This window comes from Marmota marmota, unplaced genomic scaffold (assembly GCF_001458135.2).
Source record: "Marmota marmota marmota unplaced genomic scaffold, marMar, whole genome shotgun sequence".
In the NCBI taxonomy this organism is placed as follows: Eukaryota; Metazoa; Chordata; class Mammalia; order Rodentia; family Sciuridae; genus Marmota; species Marmota marmota.
In genome coordinates this window covers 20,698,079-20,718,338 of record NW_025999900.1, presented here as the reverse complement: position 1 = coordinate 20,718,338, position 20,260 = coordinate 20,698,079, and the positions used below count along the sequence as shown (strand labels likewise).

Sequence of the window (20,260 nt, the reverse complement as noted above, 5' to 3'; positions counted from 1 at the left end):
CCAGCGAAATAACCCACAGGCATCTACTTTTTAGATTCTTTCAGAGGATGTAAAAATCTTAGCTCTGAGAGATCAGGCTTTGTACCTATCATTGATTTTGAAAAACAAATATTTCCTTTTTTAGAATTTTGGAAGCAAAAGTCCTTCACGTTAGATTGCTCAGGTGCTGGGCATTTGTCTTAGTTCTGTCAAGCACTAGAGGGGAGTGTGGTGTCATACAAGTGCTGTCCTGAGCACCTACAGATCTAGGCAGTTTATTACACAAAAATTCTCATTATAGCACTTTGATTCTTTTTAAACCACAACAATATTCAAATGATTTGATTTTCACAGATTTATTATTATTTTTAAATGATATATACTCACCGATTTTAGAAAAAGAAAGCCACCCAATATAGAAAATTAGAATGCCACCTGAAATCGTACTCCCCTATTTTTCAGCCATTTTATCTTAGTCTTGCTCGTACATGCTAGACAAATGCTCTATCACTGAGCTACATCCCAGCCCTGCATATAATTTTAAACACACAGAATAGTACTTTTCTTGCTATTTCTGCAGTAGTATTGTTATAAACTAAGTAGACATCTTTCCACAGCTTGATTCTTGGTGGTAAATCACCATGGTTACCAGTGTGAAGTATCACAATGCCTAGGTTTAAATTTCTTCTCCATGTACTATATGACATTGGGACTTCCTGTCTCTATGTGCCTAAATTCCCTCATATGCAAATATGGAGATGATAATGTTGCCTACCCAATAGAGTTGGTATAGGTTAAATCAGATCATATATCTACATACTTAAGATGGTACATGAAACAGTGAATAGTTACTACATTTTAAATATTACTCTTAGCTAAACACAGTTATAGTTTCATAGTAACACTGAAGAGCTTTTTAAAATATTAAAATAGAATTTTTTTTCAGATAATTTTCATTATATTGCTGTTTCTACTTAAAACTATATACTTTGTCTGTTGATGCTGGGATTTTCATGTAGCAAATACTTGGTTTGTACTTGTTGACTAATCTACCCAAAGACTGTAACTGTTTTTGTGAAGGTCCGCTTGAGAACTGTCCTGTCAAATGTAAGGTAACTTTAAGTGAGACTGTTGTACATGGGCTGCCTTTATGAGACATTAGTCCAACTACAATCCTCTGTTAATTATTAAGCCTTACGTATTATCTGGATACCACAGATTGAGAACACAGTGTTTGCTCAAGTTAAACTTACAGATAGAAAAATGTAGCTATCAGGGGACTAAAAACCAAAAGATCTTTGCTGTTTAATGAAGACAGTAGAATATCTCCTGTTTTGGCTGGCTTGTCTACAACCTAAATAACTGGTTTAGATCTCATTTGGAATTCCTGGTTTCTTGTTTTAGCATGGCGGAACTTGCTGTTCACAGAATCCTTCTTTTGGTTATTTCACTGACAAAGTGTCTGGAGGGTACAAAACTGCTGGCAGAACTTAAAAAATGTGGTGACCTGGAATGTGAAAGTAAGTTCATTTTTCTTTTCATTCTAGTCTTAAATTGAGGCTCTGAAATCACATAAATGTTTTTTTGTGGGCATTTGTGATAAAAAATGAACCTTAATATAATTGTGAAATATTTGAATTATAAGTATAGCCCAGTATAAAAGAAAAATTCTGGAAGAAAAGCATTTTTTAATAATATTTAATATAAGCATACAAAGGACAAATATCAGATTGATACAGAAGTATATCAGAGTTAAATAATAGAAATCCATACCTCAAACACAAATCAATCAGTTCTTTTAAAAAGATAAATATAATTGATTTGAATAAAAAAGATATCAGGCCGTTGGATAGTTCTTTATTTATAAAATTTCTACTATTTAGTTTCTATTTCATATGAGTCTCATAAATTTTCTAAAAAACTTTTTATTGGGCTGGGGATGTGGCTCAAGCAGTAGCGCGCTCACCTGGCATGCATGCGGCCTGGGTTCGATCCTCAGCACCACATACAAACAAAGATGTTGCGTTCTCTGAAAACTAAAAAAAAAATAAATAAATATTAAAAAATTCTCTCTCTCTCTCTTAAAAAAAAATAATAGTTAAAAAAAATTAAAATAAAAAACTTTTTATTTCAAAAAATCTGTCTAAACTTTATCAAATATTAATCATTTCTGTATTTATTATATAAAAGTATTGAAGTAAATTTTACAATATAAATGTAACTTTATTTTTTTTTAAGAGAGAGAATTTTAATATTTATTTTTTAGTTATTGGCGGACACAACATCTTTGTTTGTATGTGGTGCTGAGGATCGAACCCGGGCCACACACATGCCAGTAGAGCGCGCTACCGCTTGAGCCACATCCCCAGCCCCTAATTTTATACTATTAAATACCAGTAAACTTTTTTGATTTACTGTGAGGAAAAATTAATTTCCATTTTATTGTTTGAGAACTTATTTTTTGTGTTATTAGCATTATGTTTAAAATAAATGAATCCTCATATAGTATAGTTGCTGAAAAGTCTTTCTTTCCAATATGTGATTTATGTCCAATTTGCAACATACATATTTTTAGCAGTGCAAAATATTATTAATGTAAACATGAATAATTTATAAGTAAAATTTTTATGAGTAAACATTTTTCTCAAGCTTTGGGTAAATAATTTAATATGCAAAGAAGTATATTAAATAGCATATTATAATAATAAACCCTCTTCCCCTATTTATGCTGTAATATAACCCATTTTAGTATCCTTGGGGCCTGACAGAACATGAAAAAAGTACACTCCAACATTTAGTAAGTTATAAGGTTATTTTAACTTTAATTGTATGGCTTTAAAATATTTAAAAATTAAAAAAAAATATTTAAAAATTTTACATGTTAATATCATTATGATAGTTAATGCATGCATACTGCCTTGTATGATTCTAGCATATGTAGTTATGGTTCATAGTTACTGAGGGTCTACTGTGTGCTGGGTCTGGGGGGTAGGTGGTTGCCTACCCATATTCATTCTACTTAATGATAACAAGACATATCAATATGAAATAGTAAATAGTGATATAACACAATAAGGGTAATAGCCCTAAGTCTGTGTTTTTTTTTTTTAAAGAGAGAGAGAGACAGAGAATTTTAATATTTATTTTTTAGTTATCAGTGGACACAACATCTTTGTTTGTATATGGTGCTGAGGATTGAACCCGGGCTCACGCTACCGCTTGAGCCACATCCCCAGCCCCTTAAGTCTGTGTTTTAAAGTAATAGGAAGATCTTTTTAAATAGGGAAGGGGGGACTAGATCATGGATGTCCTTGAATACCAAGCCCAAACACCTGGGCTTGAGGGTGTGTGCTGTGGGAAGTGTATATAGGTTTTTGTGACCATAAATGACATAAAAGAATCAGCATTTGTAAATACATAGAATGATGAAGATCAGAGAAAGGGAAATCAGATAGGCTAAATGATTAGGACTGCCTTGGAGAGGAATTAGGATATGAGTGAAGCATGTAGAGATAGAGAAGAATTTCTTTTCTTTCTTTCTTTCTTTTTTTTTTTTTTTAATATTTTTTAGTTGTTGATAGACCTTTATTTTATTTACTTATTTATACGTGGTGCTGAGATTGAATCCAATGCTGCACACGTGCTAGGCAAGCACTCTACCACTGAGCCCAACTCCAGCCCCCTCTTTTTTTGTTTTTTGATTCAAGGATTAAACTCAGGTGCTTTGACACTGAGCCACATTCCCAGCCCTTTCAATTTTTAAAAAAATAATTTTTAGTAGTTGATGGACCTTTATTTATTTGTATGTGGTGCTGAGAATCAAACCCAGTGCATCACACATCCTAGGCAAGCGCACTACCACTGAGCCACACCCCTAGCCCAATTTTTCATTTTGAGACAAGGTCTAGTTAAGTTGCTGAGGGTCTCCCTTAGCTGCTGAGGCTGGCATCAAACTTGTGATCCTTCTGCTTCAACCTCTGAGTTGCTGGGATTACAGGTGTATGTCACCATGGCCAGCTTGGGAGGGTTTCTAGGCTGATCCAAGAGCAGAAATAGAAGCTCAGAATAAGAAAGGTGGTGCTGCAGTGAAAGAAAGGGAGGGAGGGAGGGAATGTCGATGCACATCTGGCTCCACCAGAGTTGTATGACTAATTCTCTAAGCCTTAACTAAAGGCTCACTTGTTAGACCAAGATTTCTTTACAGACCTATTTTGAGGATTTAATAAATAAAATGAAAGTGGTTATCATAATGTTTGGAAATATAGTAGGTACAAGAAAGAAAACTAACTTTCCTTTTCAGCAGATTGGATAATGGTAATGAAATATTCCAGGGACAACAGTTTTATAACCTTGATTGTAGCCCTAAGTTTGTGTTTTAAAGTAATAGGAAGGAGATCTTTTTAAATAGGGAAGGGGGACTAGATCATGGATGTCCTTGAATACCAAGCCAAAACACCTGGGTTTGAGGCTGTGTGCTGTGGGAAATGTATATAGGTTTTTGTGACCATAAATGACATAAAAGAATTAGCATTTGTAAATATATAAAATGGATTAGAGGAGAGCAAAATGGAAGAAGGAAAAATAACATTTTAATTTAAAGTATGTTTTTCTTTTTATGTTTACATAGCTTTAATAAGCAGAGTTGTAGCCATGAGAGATTACACAGGACCTGATTGCCTATTCCTGAATTTCACTAAGGGAGAAGAAATATCTGTTTATGCTAAACTTGCAGGACAAAGAGAAGATTTGTGGGCAGGAAGTGTAAGTAACCAGACTTATGAACTGAATACAGAATAAATAACCAACTTAGACAAGGATGCTTCTTTTTTGCCTTTAAAGGAACTCTGGGATTTCAAAGTATTGTAAAAATATTAAAAGCCCCTAACATTTAAACAAACAAAAGTGGTTATGTTCATTGGTGGTTCCAATATTTCCATAAAAGAGGCTTTTGGAAAGATAGCCTGATTGAGATGGAAGACAAAGAGAATGTCTTGAAATTATTTTTTGTATAACATGCATATATTTTAAACTTAGCTTTTATTTTTATTTGGGGAGACTTTAGGGGTGCTGTTGTAGATTATGGGGTGGGTAGGCAATTCCAGCTATCTGTTAGTGTTGCCATGTCAAGTTGGGGAGAGACTGGGAAGTTTTAGTTAATGGGATTATCTTGTTTTTCTAAACAAAAGGTTGAGTTGTTTTTGAAAAGATCATCAGAAAGGTTGGTAGCCTAGGGAAGCAAGGTTCATGCGTTTTTATGAAAAATAAAATAACAACTGGGAGACACTTTTATTGTAACAGTGCTGAATTAGAGGACCAAAGCAAGTAAGTTTTTTTATTTGGTGCAAACTCTTAGTACACTGACATTTCTAGAAGGGCAACATCTTGCATGTGCTTTAACCAGGTTAAGAGAATCTCTGTTACCAAGTCAATCCCAGGGAAGTTGAATTGGACTAAATCTTATCTTGATGACTCCTGGGCCTTTACTATTTTCATGAATCTATCTGTGGCTCTTCCCTGAGCATTACATCTTGAAAATGCTGACTATGTCACAGCTCTGTCTACCATGGCTATTGCCGCCACTGTCTTGCCTTTTGATATTCCAGATCTACTAGTGTAAATCTATGGTTGACCTGTTCAACAAGATCATTAAAGAACAGAGGGAGAGAATGAAAGAGAGAGAGAGGAGGAAAGTATGATTATATGGTGCAGTTTTTGTTTGAAACAGTAGAATTTTAGAGTTTGGCTCAGTATGTTCTTAAATTAATGTTATTCTTTTGAATAATAAAAGAATATGGTTTTACTCATTTTTTAGATGGTATTTGATAGCCAATTAATGTTTTGTGATTTGACTTAGATAAAAGCCAAGGACATGGTATAAAATCAGACTCAATAGTTATTATTGCTTTGATCACTCCTCCTTGGTAATTTTTGTTCTTCATTTTGATAGAAAGGAAAGAACTTTGGGTTTTTTCCCAGAGATGCAGTCCAGATTGAAGAGGTATTCATATCTGAAGAGGTTGAAATATCAACTAAAGTGAGTAAATTCATTCTCAGCTATGAATTTAATTTAAAATTTCTTGGCCAAAACAGTTTTTCTTAGTACAAGTGTCCATTGATTGTGTGTCTCATATAGTAAATGTATAAAATAGTTGGTCTGTGGACTTACCTTAGGAAGAGTTCGATGATATGAGTAAAATTAGGTAAGAAAAAATTGATGATAAAGATTCTGCTTTTAGAACAATTCATAGGTGATAGTTAAAAGCATGAATTCTAGAGATGGATTGAATTTAAAGCCTGACTCAGATACTTACTAGTTATGTGGCTCTCCCTGTCTCAATTTCTTCATCTGCAACATGGGAGTGATGAGTATAACATAGTGCTTCCTCAAATTTATTGAGGAATACATGATCATATATAAAAAGTACATAGACACTTAGTAAGTACTGTATAGATGTTAGAGACAATTACTTAATACTCCTGTGCTACTAGGACCAGAGTTTATTTCCCAACCTATTCCCTAGGTCTCAAATTTGTACCTCTTTTGCTGTTGGAGTTTTTAATGAGCTTAGTAATGTTGATCTTAATAATAATAAAGGGACTCAGAAAGTAACTTTAATTTTTAGTTGTAGATGGGACACTATATCTTTATTTTTATTTATTTATTTTTATGTGGTGCTGGGGATTGAACCCAGTGCCTTACATGGGCCAGGCAAGTGCTTTACCAGTGGGCTACAACCTCAGCCCAGAAAGTAACTTTTTAATATATGAACATGATTAGCCCATTTAATTCAGATTTCAGGTTTGGCCAATTTATTGCAAATAAGGTCAGTGTGATGTGAGCCTATCTAGTTAAACCAATTATCTATTGTCTGGCTTTTTCCCAACACAAACTCAGGGATTAACTGTCCATTTATTGTATAATAATTGGTCCTGTCAGTTCTATTACTATAATGTATCTGCAGCACACTGTCTTCTGCTAATTTCTGCTCTCCCTATAGCACTAATCCAAGGCATCATCCTCACTTGATTGGAATGCTACCATACCATTCTAACTTTTCTTGCCTCTTCTTTTGCCTTCTTCTAATCCATTCTCTAATGATCATATAAAAACAAAAACACACACACACACAAAATGAGATGTTTACATGTTCTGTCACTGCCCCCTGCCCTCCTCTCTCTTGCAGATTCCTGCTTCCTGCCATTCCTCTCATTCACCATTCTCCTGATCTAACAGGCCTTTGGATCATTCTTAGAGCATGAAAAGCTCAGGGACCCAAATAGGTTTTTTTTTTACAAAAAAAAACAAATAGGTTTTTTTCTTTTTTGTTTGAATGCTTTCTCCAAATTCTTCACCTTGCTAGTTCCTTTATATCCTTTAGGTCACAGTTTAAACATCATTAAGGTTTTCTGCCTCCCAATGTGGGGAAAAAAGGCACACTCATACATTGCTGGTGGGACTGCAAACTGGTGCAGCCAATATGGAAAGCAGTATGGAGACACCTTGGAAAACTGGGAATGGAACTACCATTTGACCCAGCTATCCCTCTCCTCTGTCTATACCCAAAGGACTTAAAAACAGCATACTACAGGGACACAACCACATCAATGTTTATAGCAGCACAATTCACAATAGCTAAACTGTGGAACCAACCTAGATGCCCCTCAGTGGATGAATGGATAAAAAAAAAATGTGGTGTATATACACAATGGAATGTTACTCAGCAATAAAAGAGAATAAAATCATGGCACTTGCAGGTAAATGGATGGCATTGGGGAAAATAGTGCTAAGTGAAGTTAGCCAATCCCCCCCCCCAAAAAAAAACAAATGCTGGATGTTTTCTCTGATATAAGGTGACTGACCCATAATGGGGTAAGGAGAGAGGGAGCATGGGAGGAATAGACAAACTCTAGATAGGGCAGAGGAGTGGGAGGAAAAGGGAAGGGAGTAGGGGGTTAGCAATGATGGTGGAATGTGATAGACATCATTATCCAAAGTGCATGTATGAAGACATGAATTGGTGTGAACATACTTTATATACAACCAGAGATATGAAAAATTGTGCTCTAATGTGTAATAAGAATTATAATGCATTCCACTGTCATGTATTTTAAAAATAAAATCAATTAAATATTTTTTTAAAAAAAGTTTTCTGCCTCCCAGAAAACTTTTAGGATAATAGGCACATACCTGGATTGTGATGGTAACAACAGTATATTCATTTGTTCCAACCCAGAAAAATACATAAGGTAATTCTGTGCAACTTTTTGATAGTCTTCCATACAGCTGGGGGGGAAAAGTATGCTGAGTTTACAAAGAAAAACAAACAACAACAAAATCTTCAGAGAGGCTTTCCATGATTCTAAAGGAATTATTCCTTAAGTGCTTTATTTATTTATTTATTTTTTAAATAATGGGCATCAAACCTGCTTAACCATCCCTGGATCTTTTTATATTTTATTTAGAGACAGGGTCTTGCTAAATTGCTGAGACAGGCTTTGAACTCCTGATCCTCCTGCCTCCGCCTCCCAATCCACTGGGATTACAGGAATTTTTGCTTCTTAATGATACCACCGGTTATCGTTATCGTGACAAGTTCTGTTCCCTCACATGTTGAAGTGTAATATTAGAGAAGCATGCCGAGGCAAGCATATGAAACAGGGTTTATTTAAAAAGGGGTTAACATAGACTTCTCCCAGGAAGGAGAAGGGGGCTGGTATCCTGGTATCCCAAGAAGTGAAAAGTGTTCTGCCTTTTTTATAGGTTTTAGGCTGTTGTTCTCCTGCTCTCTTCCCCTTATCTCTCTCCTTCTTGACTAGGCCCAGGAGATGCTCAGTGGGATGGCCAAAAGGTGGAAAGCAGATGGGTTGGAGTGATCTGGGCAGGAAGGGGGCATAATTAACAACTCCCTGTAGGGAGGGACAGGTTACCTTAGCAACAGGTTGGAGCAAGGGCAGGTTATCCTGATAATGAAGGTGGAGAAAGGACTCTGAAGGAATTAACATCTCAATTCTTCATTCTCTGGATCCAACCCTTGCCTTTCTGCCTATCTAATTTTGGCTTCATTAATGTGATTTTCTTTCATGGCACTAATTGCAATTTACAACTACCTTTTTTTTTTTTTTTAATTGCTTACTGTAGAACCCTAACATCTAGCATGGTAGCATAATAAAAGAAAAGGGCCTGGATTCTTTTGTTTTGTTGAGATTGTGACCTTGCCGTGTTGCCCAGGCTGGTCTTGAACTCCTAATCCCTTTTTCTCAGCCTCCTGAATGGCCAGATTACAGGCACCCACTAATATGCCCACCTCACCCAGATTCTTGTATCAAATTCCCTAGGAAACAGACACTGAGGCATGTTTTCTGAGGAGTACCGTTGGGCACAGTACTTGTAAGGCAACAAAAGGAAAACAGGATTGGGCTGACAGAAGCTGAAAAGTCATGCAGTTAAAATAAAGGTAGCCTTGGATTCCATAAGGAGCTCTGAGGTTAGAGTTATCCTGAACATAAATAAGAGCGTTGGGCCATCTACCCTTATAATACTGCAGCAGAAGTAACTTTTTCTGGAATAGTTTAACTTTGAGCTGGGTGAGGCTAATATGTACTGGAGACAGTTACTATTCGAAACACTTGACTCATTTAATACTTAAAAGGAAGAGGACTATCATTGTTCCCATCTTACAGATCAGGAGAAGGAGGCATAAAAAGGTCATATAATTCATCCAAGGTCGCAGAGCTAATAGATGACAAGATCCAATGTCTGTTCTTAGTCACCTACTATTCTGTGGTGTCAAACATATATTATAAAATTGCAGTTCTGAAGTTTTTTCCTCAAAAATCTAAACTTTATCCTCATTTTATAATGGTAATAGCCAAAGAGGAGCCCACACCACTATTTCTAAATTTCAGGTTTTTAAAAAGTGACTTCTTAATTTTTTTTTTCTTTATGATTTTGTTGCTCTGTGAGATAAGCAAATAAAGCCTCACTGTCATTGGTTATATGTAAAAGCCGAATAAGGACATCTGAAAGTTTTAGTACAGCTTTTAACCAGGGCTTCATACTTCAGCATCACAGGTCTATCTAAGCTGTGATAATACGTAGTAAAATTCCCTACTGTCTTGTCTGTTCTTGCAGCTGTACCAGAATACCAGAGATTGGGAAACTTTAAAAAAATTTTTTTTTAGTTATAGATGAACACAGTACCTTTATTTAATATATTTATTTTTATTTGGTGCTGAGGATCGAACCCAGTGCCTCACACGTGCTAGGCAAGCACTCTACCACTGAGCCACAACCCCAGCCTGAGACTGGGAAACTTTTAAAGGGAAGAAATTTATTTTTCACAGTTCTAAAAACCAGGAGGAAGTCCAGTATCAAGAGACCCGCATCTGGTGAGGGTTTTCTTTCTGCATCATTCCATGGTGGCAGGTGAGAGGATGAGAGAGGACATGAGAGAGCAAGAAGGGGTTGAGTTCATACTTCAGAGAAGGAAATCACTCCTGGGATACATGGTAGGATGAATACACTCCTACCATAGCAAAATTTATCCATTCTCTCTGCTCTCATGGTCTAATTACTTCTCCTTTGGTCCCATCTCCTAACACTGTTGCATTGAGAATTAAATTTCCACCACAGGCTTTTTGGTGAATACATTTAAACCATAGCAGTCTCTCATATCACCACACAGACACATGTATCCTCTCAGTATAATCTTCAGATGTGCAATATTTTGTGGATCTGCATGCCTTTTCTTCAAGAGCTTATTTATAGAATATACTTGAAGCATGATTCTCTCTTCTTCTCAACTATTTAATAATTCAGAAACTGTAATGTAAAAGGATTTTCATTATAAAAAGAGAAAAGAAAGAAAAAACTGGATCTTCATTTAGGTTTATATTATTAACCTTTAGAAGTCAGTTGTGATGTGTTTGAGATTAGAAGATCTGATTTTAGTTTTTGCTCTGAAGTTGAGCTTATTGTTTTGTCTTGGGAAAATCATAGTCATCCTTTTTAAATGGTACAGAGAGAATGAGGAGCTTTAGTACATTTATGTGAAATGCAATTTTTTTTTCTTTTAGGAATCTGACTTTCTTTGTCTCCTTGGAGCAAGTTACATATTTGAAAATAAAGATAGGGAGTTTAACAGTCACAGTGGTGAAAATATGTATCCATATGAAGAAGAGCAAAAATATAGTATATATGGAAGTGATTTCCAGATAGAATCTGAATTTTATGCAATTTCTGAAGGCCAATTTCCCACATCAGAGTCTTCTGAAGATATTAGAAATGACTGGGAAGAAGCCAAAACTGGAAGTGTGAAACAGGATCACGTTCCAGAAGTGGATCATATCTCATCACCCTTAACTGAAGTACAAGGATGGTTTGGACTGAGAAAGGAACATGGTGAAGAAAACCCTCTTGAATCAGTCATTGAACCTGTGCAAGGAAGCTCATTTCAAAGTAGAAAAATAACAGGGGGAGATGAAAATAACCTAGAGGAATTAAATAATGGTGAGCCCCGAACTGAACATAAGCGAGAACCTGAATCAGAATTTGATTCAGTACCAAAGCAACAGTTGGCACTAGCACTGGAGTCAGAGCATGTACTCAAACCCCAAGCCAATGGTTGGTTTGGTGGTGAATTTACAAGTAAATCTGACCACAATAATGAACAGGAAATAAAAATGATAAAAACTATGGAAACAGAGGATCAAATAGATAAGGAAAAAGTCTTAGAGAAAACAGATGATTCTTACACCATAGCATATTTTACAAAGTTATTCTATAATTTTGATAACCCTTGGAGCTTCCAGAACATTCCAAAGGAAACAGAGTTGCCATTTCCCAAACAGATACTGGATCAAAGTAATATGGTTGAAAATAATGAAAGAGAAGAATTTTCTGGAGAAAATGATCCTAGAGATAATATGAAAGATCTCACAATGTTGAAAAACAGATATTATCAATCAGGTTGGTATGAAGATATTTATAATTTATTCATTAACATAATTTTTTAATTTTAATTTTTTTAGTTGTAGATGGGCACAGTACCTTAATTTTATTTATTTTTATATGTTGCTGAGGATCAGATCCAGTGACTTACATGTGCTAGGCAAGCACTCTATCACTGAGCCACAATCCCAGCCCGACATAATTTTTTTCTTTTTTTTTAATGTTTTTTAAAGAGAGAGAGAGAGAGAGAGAGAGAGAGAGAGAGAGAGAATTTTTTAATATTTATTTTTCAGTTTTCGGCAGACACAACATCTTTGTTTGTATGTGGTGCTGAGGATCGAACCCGGGCCACACGCATGCCAGGCGAGTGCGCTACCGCTTGAGCCACATCCCCAGCCCCCCAACATAATTTTTTTCAACATTTATTTTTTAGTTGTAGTTGGTCAGAAAACCTTTATTTTATTTATTTACTTTTATGTGGTGCTGAGGATCAAACCCAGGGCCTCACACATGCTAAGCATGCACTCTACCACTGAGCCATAATCCCAGCCCCACAATTTATTTAAAAAACAGTCCAGGAAACCATGTTGTTCAAAATATTCAATAATTAACACCAACCACTCTTTTATAAATTTCTAGTTTACTGTGGAACTTAGATTATAATCTTATAAGGCAAAATCCCATGGGAAAAAGAATAACTGGAGAAATATTGATGTTCTAAGAAGATCCTAAGGTATTTTACAGAAACTTTATTATCAAATTGATATATGTAAATAGGTTTAAATTTTTAAATAGCACTAAGCCATTTTTTAAAAGCAGTTTATTTCGTATTCTTATTTCCTGAACTCTCCAAGTGCTATGGGGGTCCTCAGATCTTTTGAGGAGTTCCAAAAGGAGGCTTTACATGTGTTCATAAGCCATTCTGTTGTTGTCACAATGGGGCAGTTATATCAGGTTCTCTCTGACTTCAGCTCTCACCAGATGACTCTCCATGACCCTAAACCCCTTGAAGGAATCAAAACTGTTGTGTTTCTGGTCATCCCAGGAAGCTGGGTTTCTGTCTACCGGGAGATAACCCACAGTACATGGGCCTCCAAAGCGATTTGTGTACTATGGGTTAGCTTCTGACCTTTCCCCTCAGATCTCATAAATTGAGATCAAAAGTCAGAAAGGGAGCATCTACCTGATCAGTCCTCCTCCTCTCTACCAAGATCCTCCTTCTGCCCTTTATCCTTTGCCACCTTAAGGCAACTTTAGATCCTTGGAGCCAGGACAATTGCAAATCTCCATCTCAGAAGGAGCTGTTCCTTCACATTTGTTTGTCTGCAAGATCAATTTGAGTGCTTTTTCCTGATACAAGAACTGGGTGTCCAAAAGGCATATGGAAATTTGTATAGGAACAGGATTCCAGTGAAAAGTTTGCTTTGATTGTTCTCTTAGGCTCATTGAAAATCTTAGGACTGAGATTCTGTGGAGCACAATATAACGTAAGGGTCCAAGTAATAAATAAGACAAATTGAGCCTTAAAAGAAGTGAAATTATTTGTAAGATGAAAAAAAAAAAAAAAAAGCAATTTCTATTGCTTCTATTCCAATCCCACCTCTGTCCCAGAAAAAATAATTTGTTTTTGTTTTTTTTAAACATTTTTTTTGGAAGTGGTTGGAAACAATACTTTTATTTTATTTATTTATTTTTATGTGGTGGTGAGGATTGAACCCAGGGCCTTGCATGTGCTAGATGAGCGCTCTACCGCTGAGCCACAATACCAGCCCCAATAATTTGTTTTTGATGTTTTAAAAATCAAATCTTTTTAGTATTTTTCTTTAGTTTTCTAAATATAATCTTTTTATTATTCTGTTTTTATTAATCTATTTTATACAAAGTCTTTTGACTTCCTGTTCTGATAAATGAAGATTTTTGCTTATTTATACTCATTTTTATTTTTTAAGAGAGAGAGAGAGAGAGAGAGAGAATTTTTTAATATTTATTTTTTAGTTCTCGGCGGACACAACATCTTTGTTTGTATGTGGTGCTGAGGATCGAACCCAGGCCGCACGCGTGCCAGGCGAGCGCGCTACCGCCTGAGCCACATCCCCAGCCCTGAAACTTGCTTTAATTGGAAAAATTGCATAAGAAAATGGAATCAGATCCTAAATCAATATTTTTGAAAGGCAGAGACTTGAGATAATGATATTTACAGAAACACTATGCTGGTATAGATATTTATAAGAGAAAGCAGGGAATTTTTTTGTATTACAACATTAATGCCTATTTTACAAAGGGACTCCAACTGAGTTTATTTAAAGGACATTTCAAAGAACTGTTAAATATCAAAAAATATTATTTTGGGGGCTGGGGTTGTGGTTCAGTGGTAGAGCACTCGCCTAGCACACCTGAGGCACTGGGTTAGATTCTCAGCATCTCATAAAAATAAAATAAAGTTATTGTGTCCACCTACAACTAAAATATATTTTTTAAAAATCATTTTGTTTGATTTAAAATTGTGTCACGAATTATAAGGAAATTGCATGTCTGTATCTAATGTATATTTTAAAGTCAGTTTAAGTTATGAAAAATTATATCTCAAAATTATAATTAAATATAAAAATGCTATAAGAAGTATCCATTTTTCTTTATATTTATTTCAAATGCAGTTTAAAACAGTATTTTGATGGGCCTGGGGATGTGGCTCAAGCGGTATCGCGCTCGCCTGCCATGAGTGTGGCCCGGGTTCGATCCTCAGCACCACACACAAACAAAGATGTTGTGTCTGCCGAGAACTGAAAAATAAATATTAAAAAAATTCTCTCCCTCTCTCCCCTCTTTCTTTTAAAAAAAACAACAACAGTATTTTGAAAAAATCAATATAGACTCATATAAATTTGAATATAAATAGTCCTTTTTCCCTAATTTAAAAAAAAATTTTTTTTTATTTTACTGGGGATTGAACCCAGGTACATTTGGTTAAATAACCACCGAGCCACATCCATAGCCTTTTTAAAAATGTTTTATTTTTTTATGGTTCTGAGGATTGAACCCAGGGCCTTGTTCATACCAGGCAAGCACTCTACCAACTGAATTATATCCCCAGCCTTATTTTGAGACAGGGTCTCACTAAGTCCTTAGGGCCTTGCTAAATTGAAGAGGCTGGGTTTCATTTTGTAATCCTCTGGCCTCAGCCTCCTGAGTCCCTGGGATTATAGGTGAATGCCACTGCACCCAGCTTCCTAACGTCTTTAAGTATTGTTGAAGATCGCTATTTTGATCCCTGTATTTACAACAATTTTAGGATATTCAGACTCCCGACTTTGGTTGCTGCAGTCATAGCATTTTCCAGGCTGAGGTAAGAGGGTGCCTTAAGTCCAGGAGTTTGAGACCAGCCTGAACAGAGCAAGATGCCCACTCAAACAAAACAAAACAAAATGCCCTGGGTTTGAGCCAGGCATGGTGGCTGTTTTAGTCAGCTTTTTGCTGCTATGACTAAAGGACCTGACCAGCACAATTATAGAGGACAAAAGTTTATTTGAGGGCTTGTGGTTTCAGAGGTCTTAGTCCTTGGAAAGACGGCTCCATTCCTAGAGGCTGAACATCATGGTGGGAGAGAGTGGCAGAGGGAAGCAGCTTATTTCATCAGGAAGCAGAGAGTCTCCACTCTCAAGATACAAAATATATACCCCAATAGCCACATGCTATCACCTCAGTTACCATTCAGTTAATTCCTATCAGAGGATTAAATCAGACTCTTACAACCCAATAATTTCTACTCTGAACCTTCTTGTATTATCTCACATGTGAGCTTTTGGGGGACACCTCACATCCAAACCATAACAGTGGCACATGTCTATCATCCTAGCTACTCCAGAGGCAAAGGCAGGAGGATTGTAAATTCAAGGCCAGCTTCAGCAATTTAACAAGCTTCCATCTCAAAAAAAAAAAACCAAAAAAAAAAAAGAAGAGGAAGAAAAGGGTTGGGGTTGTGGTTCAGTGATACAACTAGGAGCCCTCAGGAGACCCTAGGTTCAATACCTAGCACCATAAACAACAACAAAGTCAAAACATAAATCAAACAAATAAAAGTATTGGCTTAATTGTTCTTTACTACTAACTTCCACAGGTGATATTATTAAATGACTGATATGTGTTTCTTCATTTGGGACTTTCATCTTTTATTAAACAATGCTAAATAAGTGACAGCATCAAAGTATTGTTAAGAATTATTAAGGGAGGGCTGAGGTTGTGGCTCAGTGGTAGAGTGCTTGCCTAGCACCTAGCACCCTGGGTTCTATCCTCAGCACTACATAAAAATGAATAAGTAAATAATGGTATTCTGTCCAACTACTATATGTATATGTATATATACGTATATATAGTAGTTATATATATATATTTGTTATATATAGTTATATATATATATATATTTGTTAACTCAAAGACCAGAATTAGACATTGAATATTCATTTACTACTTAATGTTGCTTTCAAGCCTATACTGATACTTCTTTTTTTAATCCTTGTCTTAAAAAGTCAAAGTAACTGAGAAGTAGATTTTACAGATCACTTGAAATCTATACTTCGAATAGGGCTATTAGAACTGAAACCCATACACAACTTGTTTCATTATACTCAATTCAATCAAGTGATCAGATTAAACTACATTTGAAAATTTAATGGATTATCTTTTCTTTCCTTTTTTTTTCTTTTTTTAATTCAATTTTGCAGCAGTGGGGATTGAACCTGGGAACATTTACCACTGTGTTACCCCTCATCCCTTTTTAGATTTTATTTTGAGACAGGAGCTCACTAAGTTGCCCAGGCTCATCTAAAACTTGTAATATTTCTGCCTCACCCTTCCAAGTTGCTGGGATTATAGGTGTGTGCCACAAACACAGCATCAGGTCCAATTGAACTTTTAAAAAGTAAATTGATGGTTATTTTGAACTGACATAGACAAAATTATATGATACAATATTACAAACATGGCAACTTTTGATCTAGAGATGGGTCAAATTTGAAATTTTAAAAGTGATTTTGGGAAAGGTAATACTTTTTAAATGAAGGTTGAGAGATATGAATAAGTATTCTAAAGTTGAATTCAGGTATATTATAGTTCATTTAAAGATGTAATTTGTAGCATAAAAGCATAAAAGTCAGGATTATTTTATTTAATCCTGTATAAGCATTGTTTAATTGCAGTATTTTCCCTTAAGTAATAATTATTTTATCATTTGGATAACATGGATTTTTATCTAATAGTGCAGATTTACCTGCTTTTTGTAAAAACAAAGAAACAAACAAAAAATAGGAGATATATTTGATTGTGGGATTTAAAAAGCTGTTAAAAACCTGGGTATGTTGGCATATGCCTATAATCCCAGCAATCTGGGAAGCTAAGGTAGGATGATCACAAGTTTCAAATTAGCCTCAACAATTTAGCAAGGCCCTAAGCAATTTAGTGAGATCCTGCCTCAAAATAAAAAATAAAAAGGGTTGAATATAGCTCAGTGGTGAAGGGCCCCTGGGTTAAATCTCAAGTACTCCCCACCAAAAAGAAAAAGTTGAGTGTCAACATAAAGTAGCTGTAGATACTGTAAATAATTTTGGTCATTTTGATTCTTTAACAGCTAAAATAAGAAAAAATATTTCTCATTGATTTTCTTGAAAGGCAGAAATATGTATTTTTGCAATGGTATCTAGATATTATACCTTCTTGGATGATAAATGTATCTAACAGGAATGAAATCCTAAGGGGACTATGTATTATCTTATTCTTAACCATAAGCTTATATGGTTCCACAGAGTGTTTGTTGACAGTTATGTTAGTTTTAGGTTTTTTGTTTTTTTTTAACATACTTTTTAGGATTAAAGGCAATGTAGAAATAGAATTGCATACAGTTTTTGTGATTCTTCCTTGGACAAGGAATAAAGGAAAGGCTGTACAGTAGATTGAATAAAGGTGCCTCAAATGTGTCAAAGTTTTAACCTCTGGGCACTGTGACTTTGGAGATGTGCCTAAGGATCTGGGATGGAGAGATTATATTTTATGGGCCCAAAATAATCACAAGAATGAGGCAGGAGGGTCAAAATAAGAGAGACAGATTAGAGGATGGATTCTGCTGGCTTTGAAAGTGAATGGTGCTGTGAACAAAGGAATGCTGGAGGCATCTAGAAGACAGAAAAGGCAAGGAAAATGATTCTCTTTTAGAGCTTCTGGAAGAATGCAGCCCTGCCAATACCTTCTGACCTTTTGTACTCTGAGAGAGAAAATTTGTATTACTTAAGCCACCAAGTTTGTGATAGTTTGTTACATCAGCAACAGGCATTAATATACAGACTACAAATTTATGTTTTAATGCATTATTTATCAAACAAATTGTCACAATGATCACAAAGGTTCAAAGAATGACCTCCTAGAAAATAAAAGGGAAACCCACAACAATGTAGGTATTTCTAAAAAGACATTTCTTTGTATTTGTTTGCAGATATGATCGCTCAAATAAAGTTACCTATGAAAATTCATGAAGAAGTATTTTTTGAAACCTCATCTAAAAATGATGAAAAATCAAAACCATCAGTGGACTTTGAAGGATCTGCTCAGGTGGAAATAGACAGATCCATGGAAAATCCCCTGTTAAACAGCCAGATGGTTTTAACTGATAGCTCTTTGTCTTCTCAAAATTACATTCCTCTAAATGGTAAGAAACAGGTTATTGTTTTCTAATTTCTCAGTTAAGGAACAAATTAGGATCAGCAGTTATATGTCAAATATTAATATATTTATTTATAACTCCACAGAAAATGCTACTGAGTTTCAGATTCTGAAATACATATTTCAAATTAATGTTTATGAGTTCGTGAATTCTGCACTTTCACTGGTTATAATTCTTACAGAAAGGGTAAGTTGGCCTTTTAAATCTTTCAAAATAATTTACTATTTTACTAAATACTAGAGCAGCTTCAAAATGTTTTTTCAATCTTTCTTTTTTAAAATTAATTTATTTTAATTAGGTAAAAATGACAGCAGAATGCATTTTGATTTATTATACACAATTGCAGCACAACTCTTCATTTCTCTGGTTGTACACATTGTAGTGTCACAGCATAAGTCCAGTCACACATGTACCTAGGGAAATGATGTCCATCTCATTCCACCATCTTTCCTGCCCCCATGCTCCATCCCTTCCCTCTCTCTCCTTTGCCCAAAGTTCCTCCATTCTTCCCATGTCCTCCTCCCATTCTGTATCAGCATCTACTTATCAGAGAGAACATTTGACCTTTGGTTGTTGGGATTGATTTACTTCATTTAGCATGATATTCTCCAACTCCATCCATTTACCTGCAAATACCATAATTATTTGATTGTTTTAATGCTGAGTAATATTCCTTTGTGTGTGTGTATGTATATGTGTGTACATACATACATATATTGTAAGGGACCGGTGAACGACGGAGGAAGAGACCACCAAGAGACTGACTCATGCAACAGCAAAAGGGGGTTTATTGCAGATCCAGCATGCTGGGGCTCTGTGCTCACTCAAGGAGGGAGAGCAGCCCAGAGCCCCGAGCAGGGGTTGAGCAGTGTTTAAGTATACTCTTTTTAGGAAGGGCAGGGACTTTACGTACATCACAGTCTCCTTTAACAAATCACCATACACCGCGGGAGAATCAAACAACAATTCTTAAACATGATTAGTACATCCATTGGCAGGAACAGGTCGGGCGGGGGTGATAGGTCAGTCCTAAGAAGGGGGGTACAAACTGATTGGTTTGGGCCCTGAATGCCTACGTGCCAAACTGCACAGGGCCCAGGTTATTTAACAACTAAATGGTCAGGGGGAATATCTACTGGGCAGTCCCGTGAATTGTCCTAATGTTACCGCTGTTGACCGGTGAGTTCTTGCTTCCCCAATGTTGAAGAATAACACCAAAGAACCACGCTGAGGCAAGGTCAGAGTAGAAATTAGAAGTTTATTAAAGGACAGCAGAAAAGACTTCTCCCGGAGGAAGAAGGGGACCCAAGAGGTGGAATCCGTGGAAGGGATGTTGTCTCCCATTTTTATAGTTCTTTCAGTGATGGAATGTAGGTGGGAAGGCCCAAGGGGTGGGACACAGGTAGGCCAAAGAAGTAATCTGGTCAGGAAGGACTTCTGAGTCAGCACCTTTTTGCTGGGGGCTGTTCATTAACATTTCTTTGAGGTGGACTTTGGCCTAGGGCCTTTTCGGGACTTCATTAACATTCCATGAGTTGTCCTGTGTTTTCCCTGAGTCATTCTCCGCACGGCCTCCATTTTAGATTTCACTGGATATTAGACCCGATTTACCTAACTACACTGAC

General features: G+C 35.9%; 1 protein-coding gene across 9 annotated transcripts in view; it reads left to right on the top strand.

Annotated features, from left to right (window-relative positions):
- The first annotated feature begins 1,192 nt into the window (after positions 1-1,192).
- The window catches only part of Mia2 (MIA SH3 domain ER export factor 2), a 102,486-nt gene continuing 83,418 nt past the window's right edge, over positions 1,193-20,260 (top strand). For 4 of the 9 annotated variants that reach the window (XM_048798643.1, XM_048798639.1, XM_048798641.1 and 1 more), the window contains exons 1-6: positions 1,194-1,499; positions 4,607-4,740; positions 5,927-6,013; positions 11,056-11,947; positions 18,408-18,620; positions 18,721-18,821. In XM_048798643.1, coding sequence (XP_048654600.1) covers positions 1,385-1,499; positions 4,607-4,740; positions 5,927-6,013; positions 11,056-11,947; positions 18,408-18,620; positions 18,721-18,821 — 1,542 coding nt within the window. In that variant the 5' untranslated portion in view covers positions 1,194-1,384. Of the gene's footprint in view, positions 1,500-4,606; positions 4,741-5,926; positions 6,014-11,055; positions 11,948-18,407; positions 18,621-18,720; positions 18,822-20,260 lie in introns of all 9 variants that reach the window. The other 5 variants (XM_015491301.2, XM_048798642.1, XM_048798640.1 and 2 more) reach the window with 4 other exon arrangements.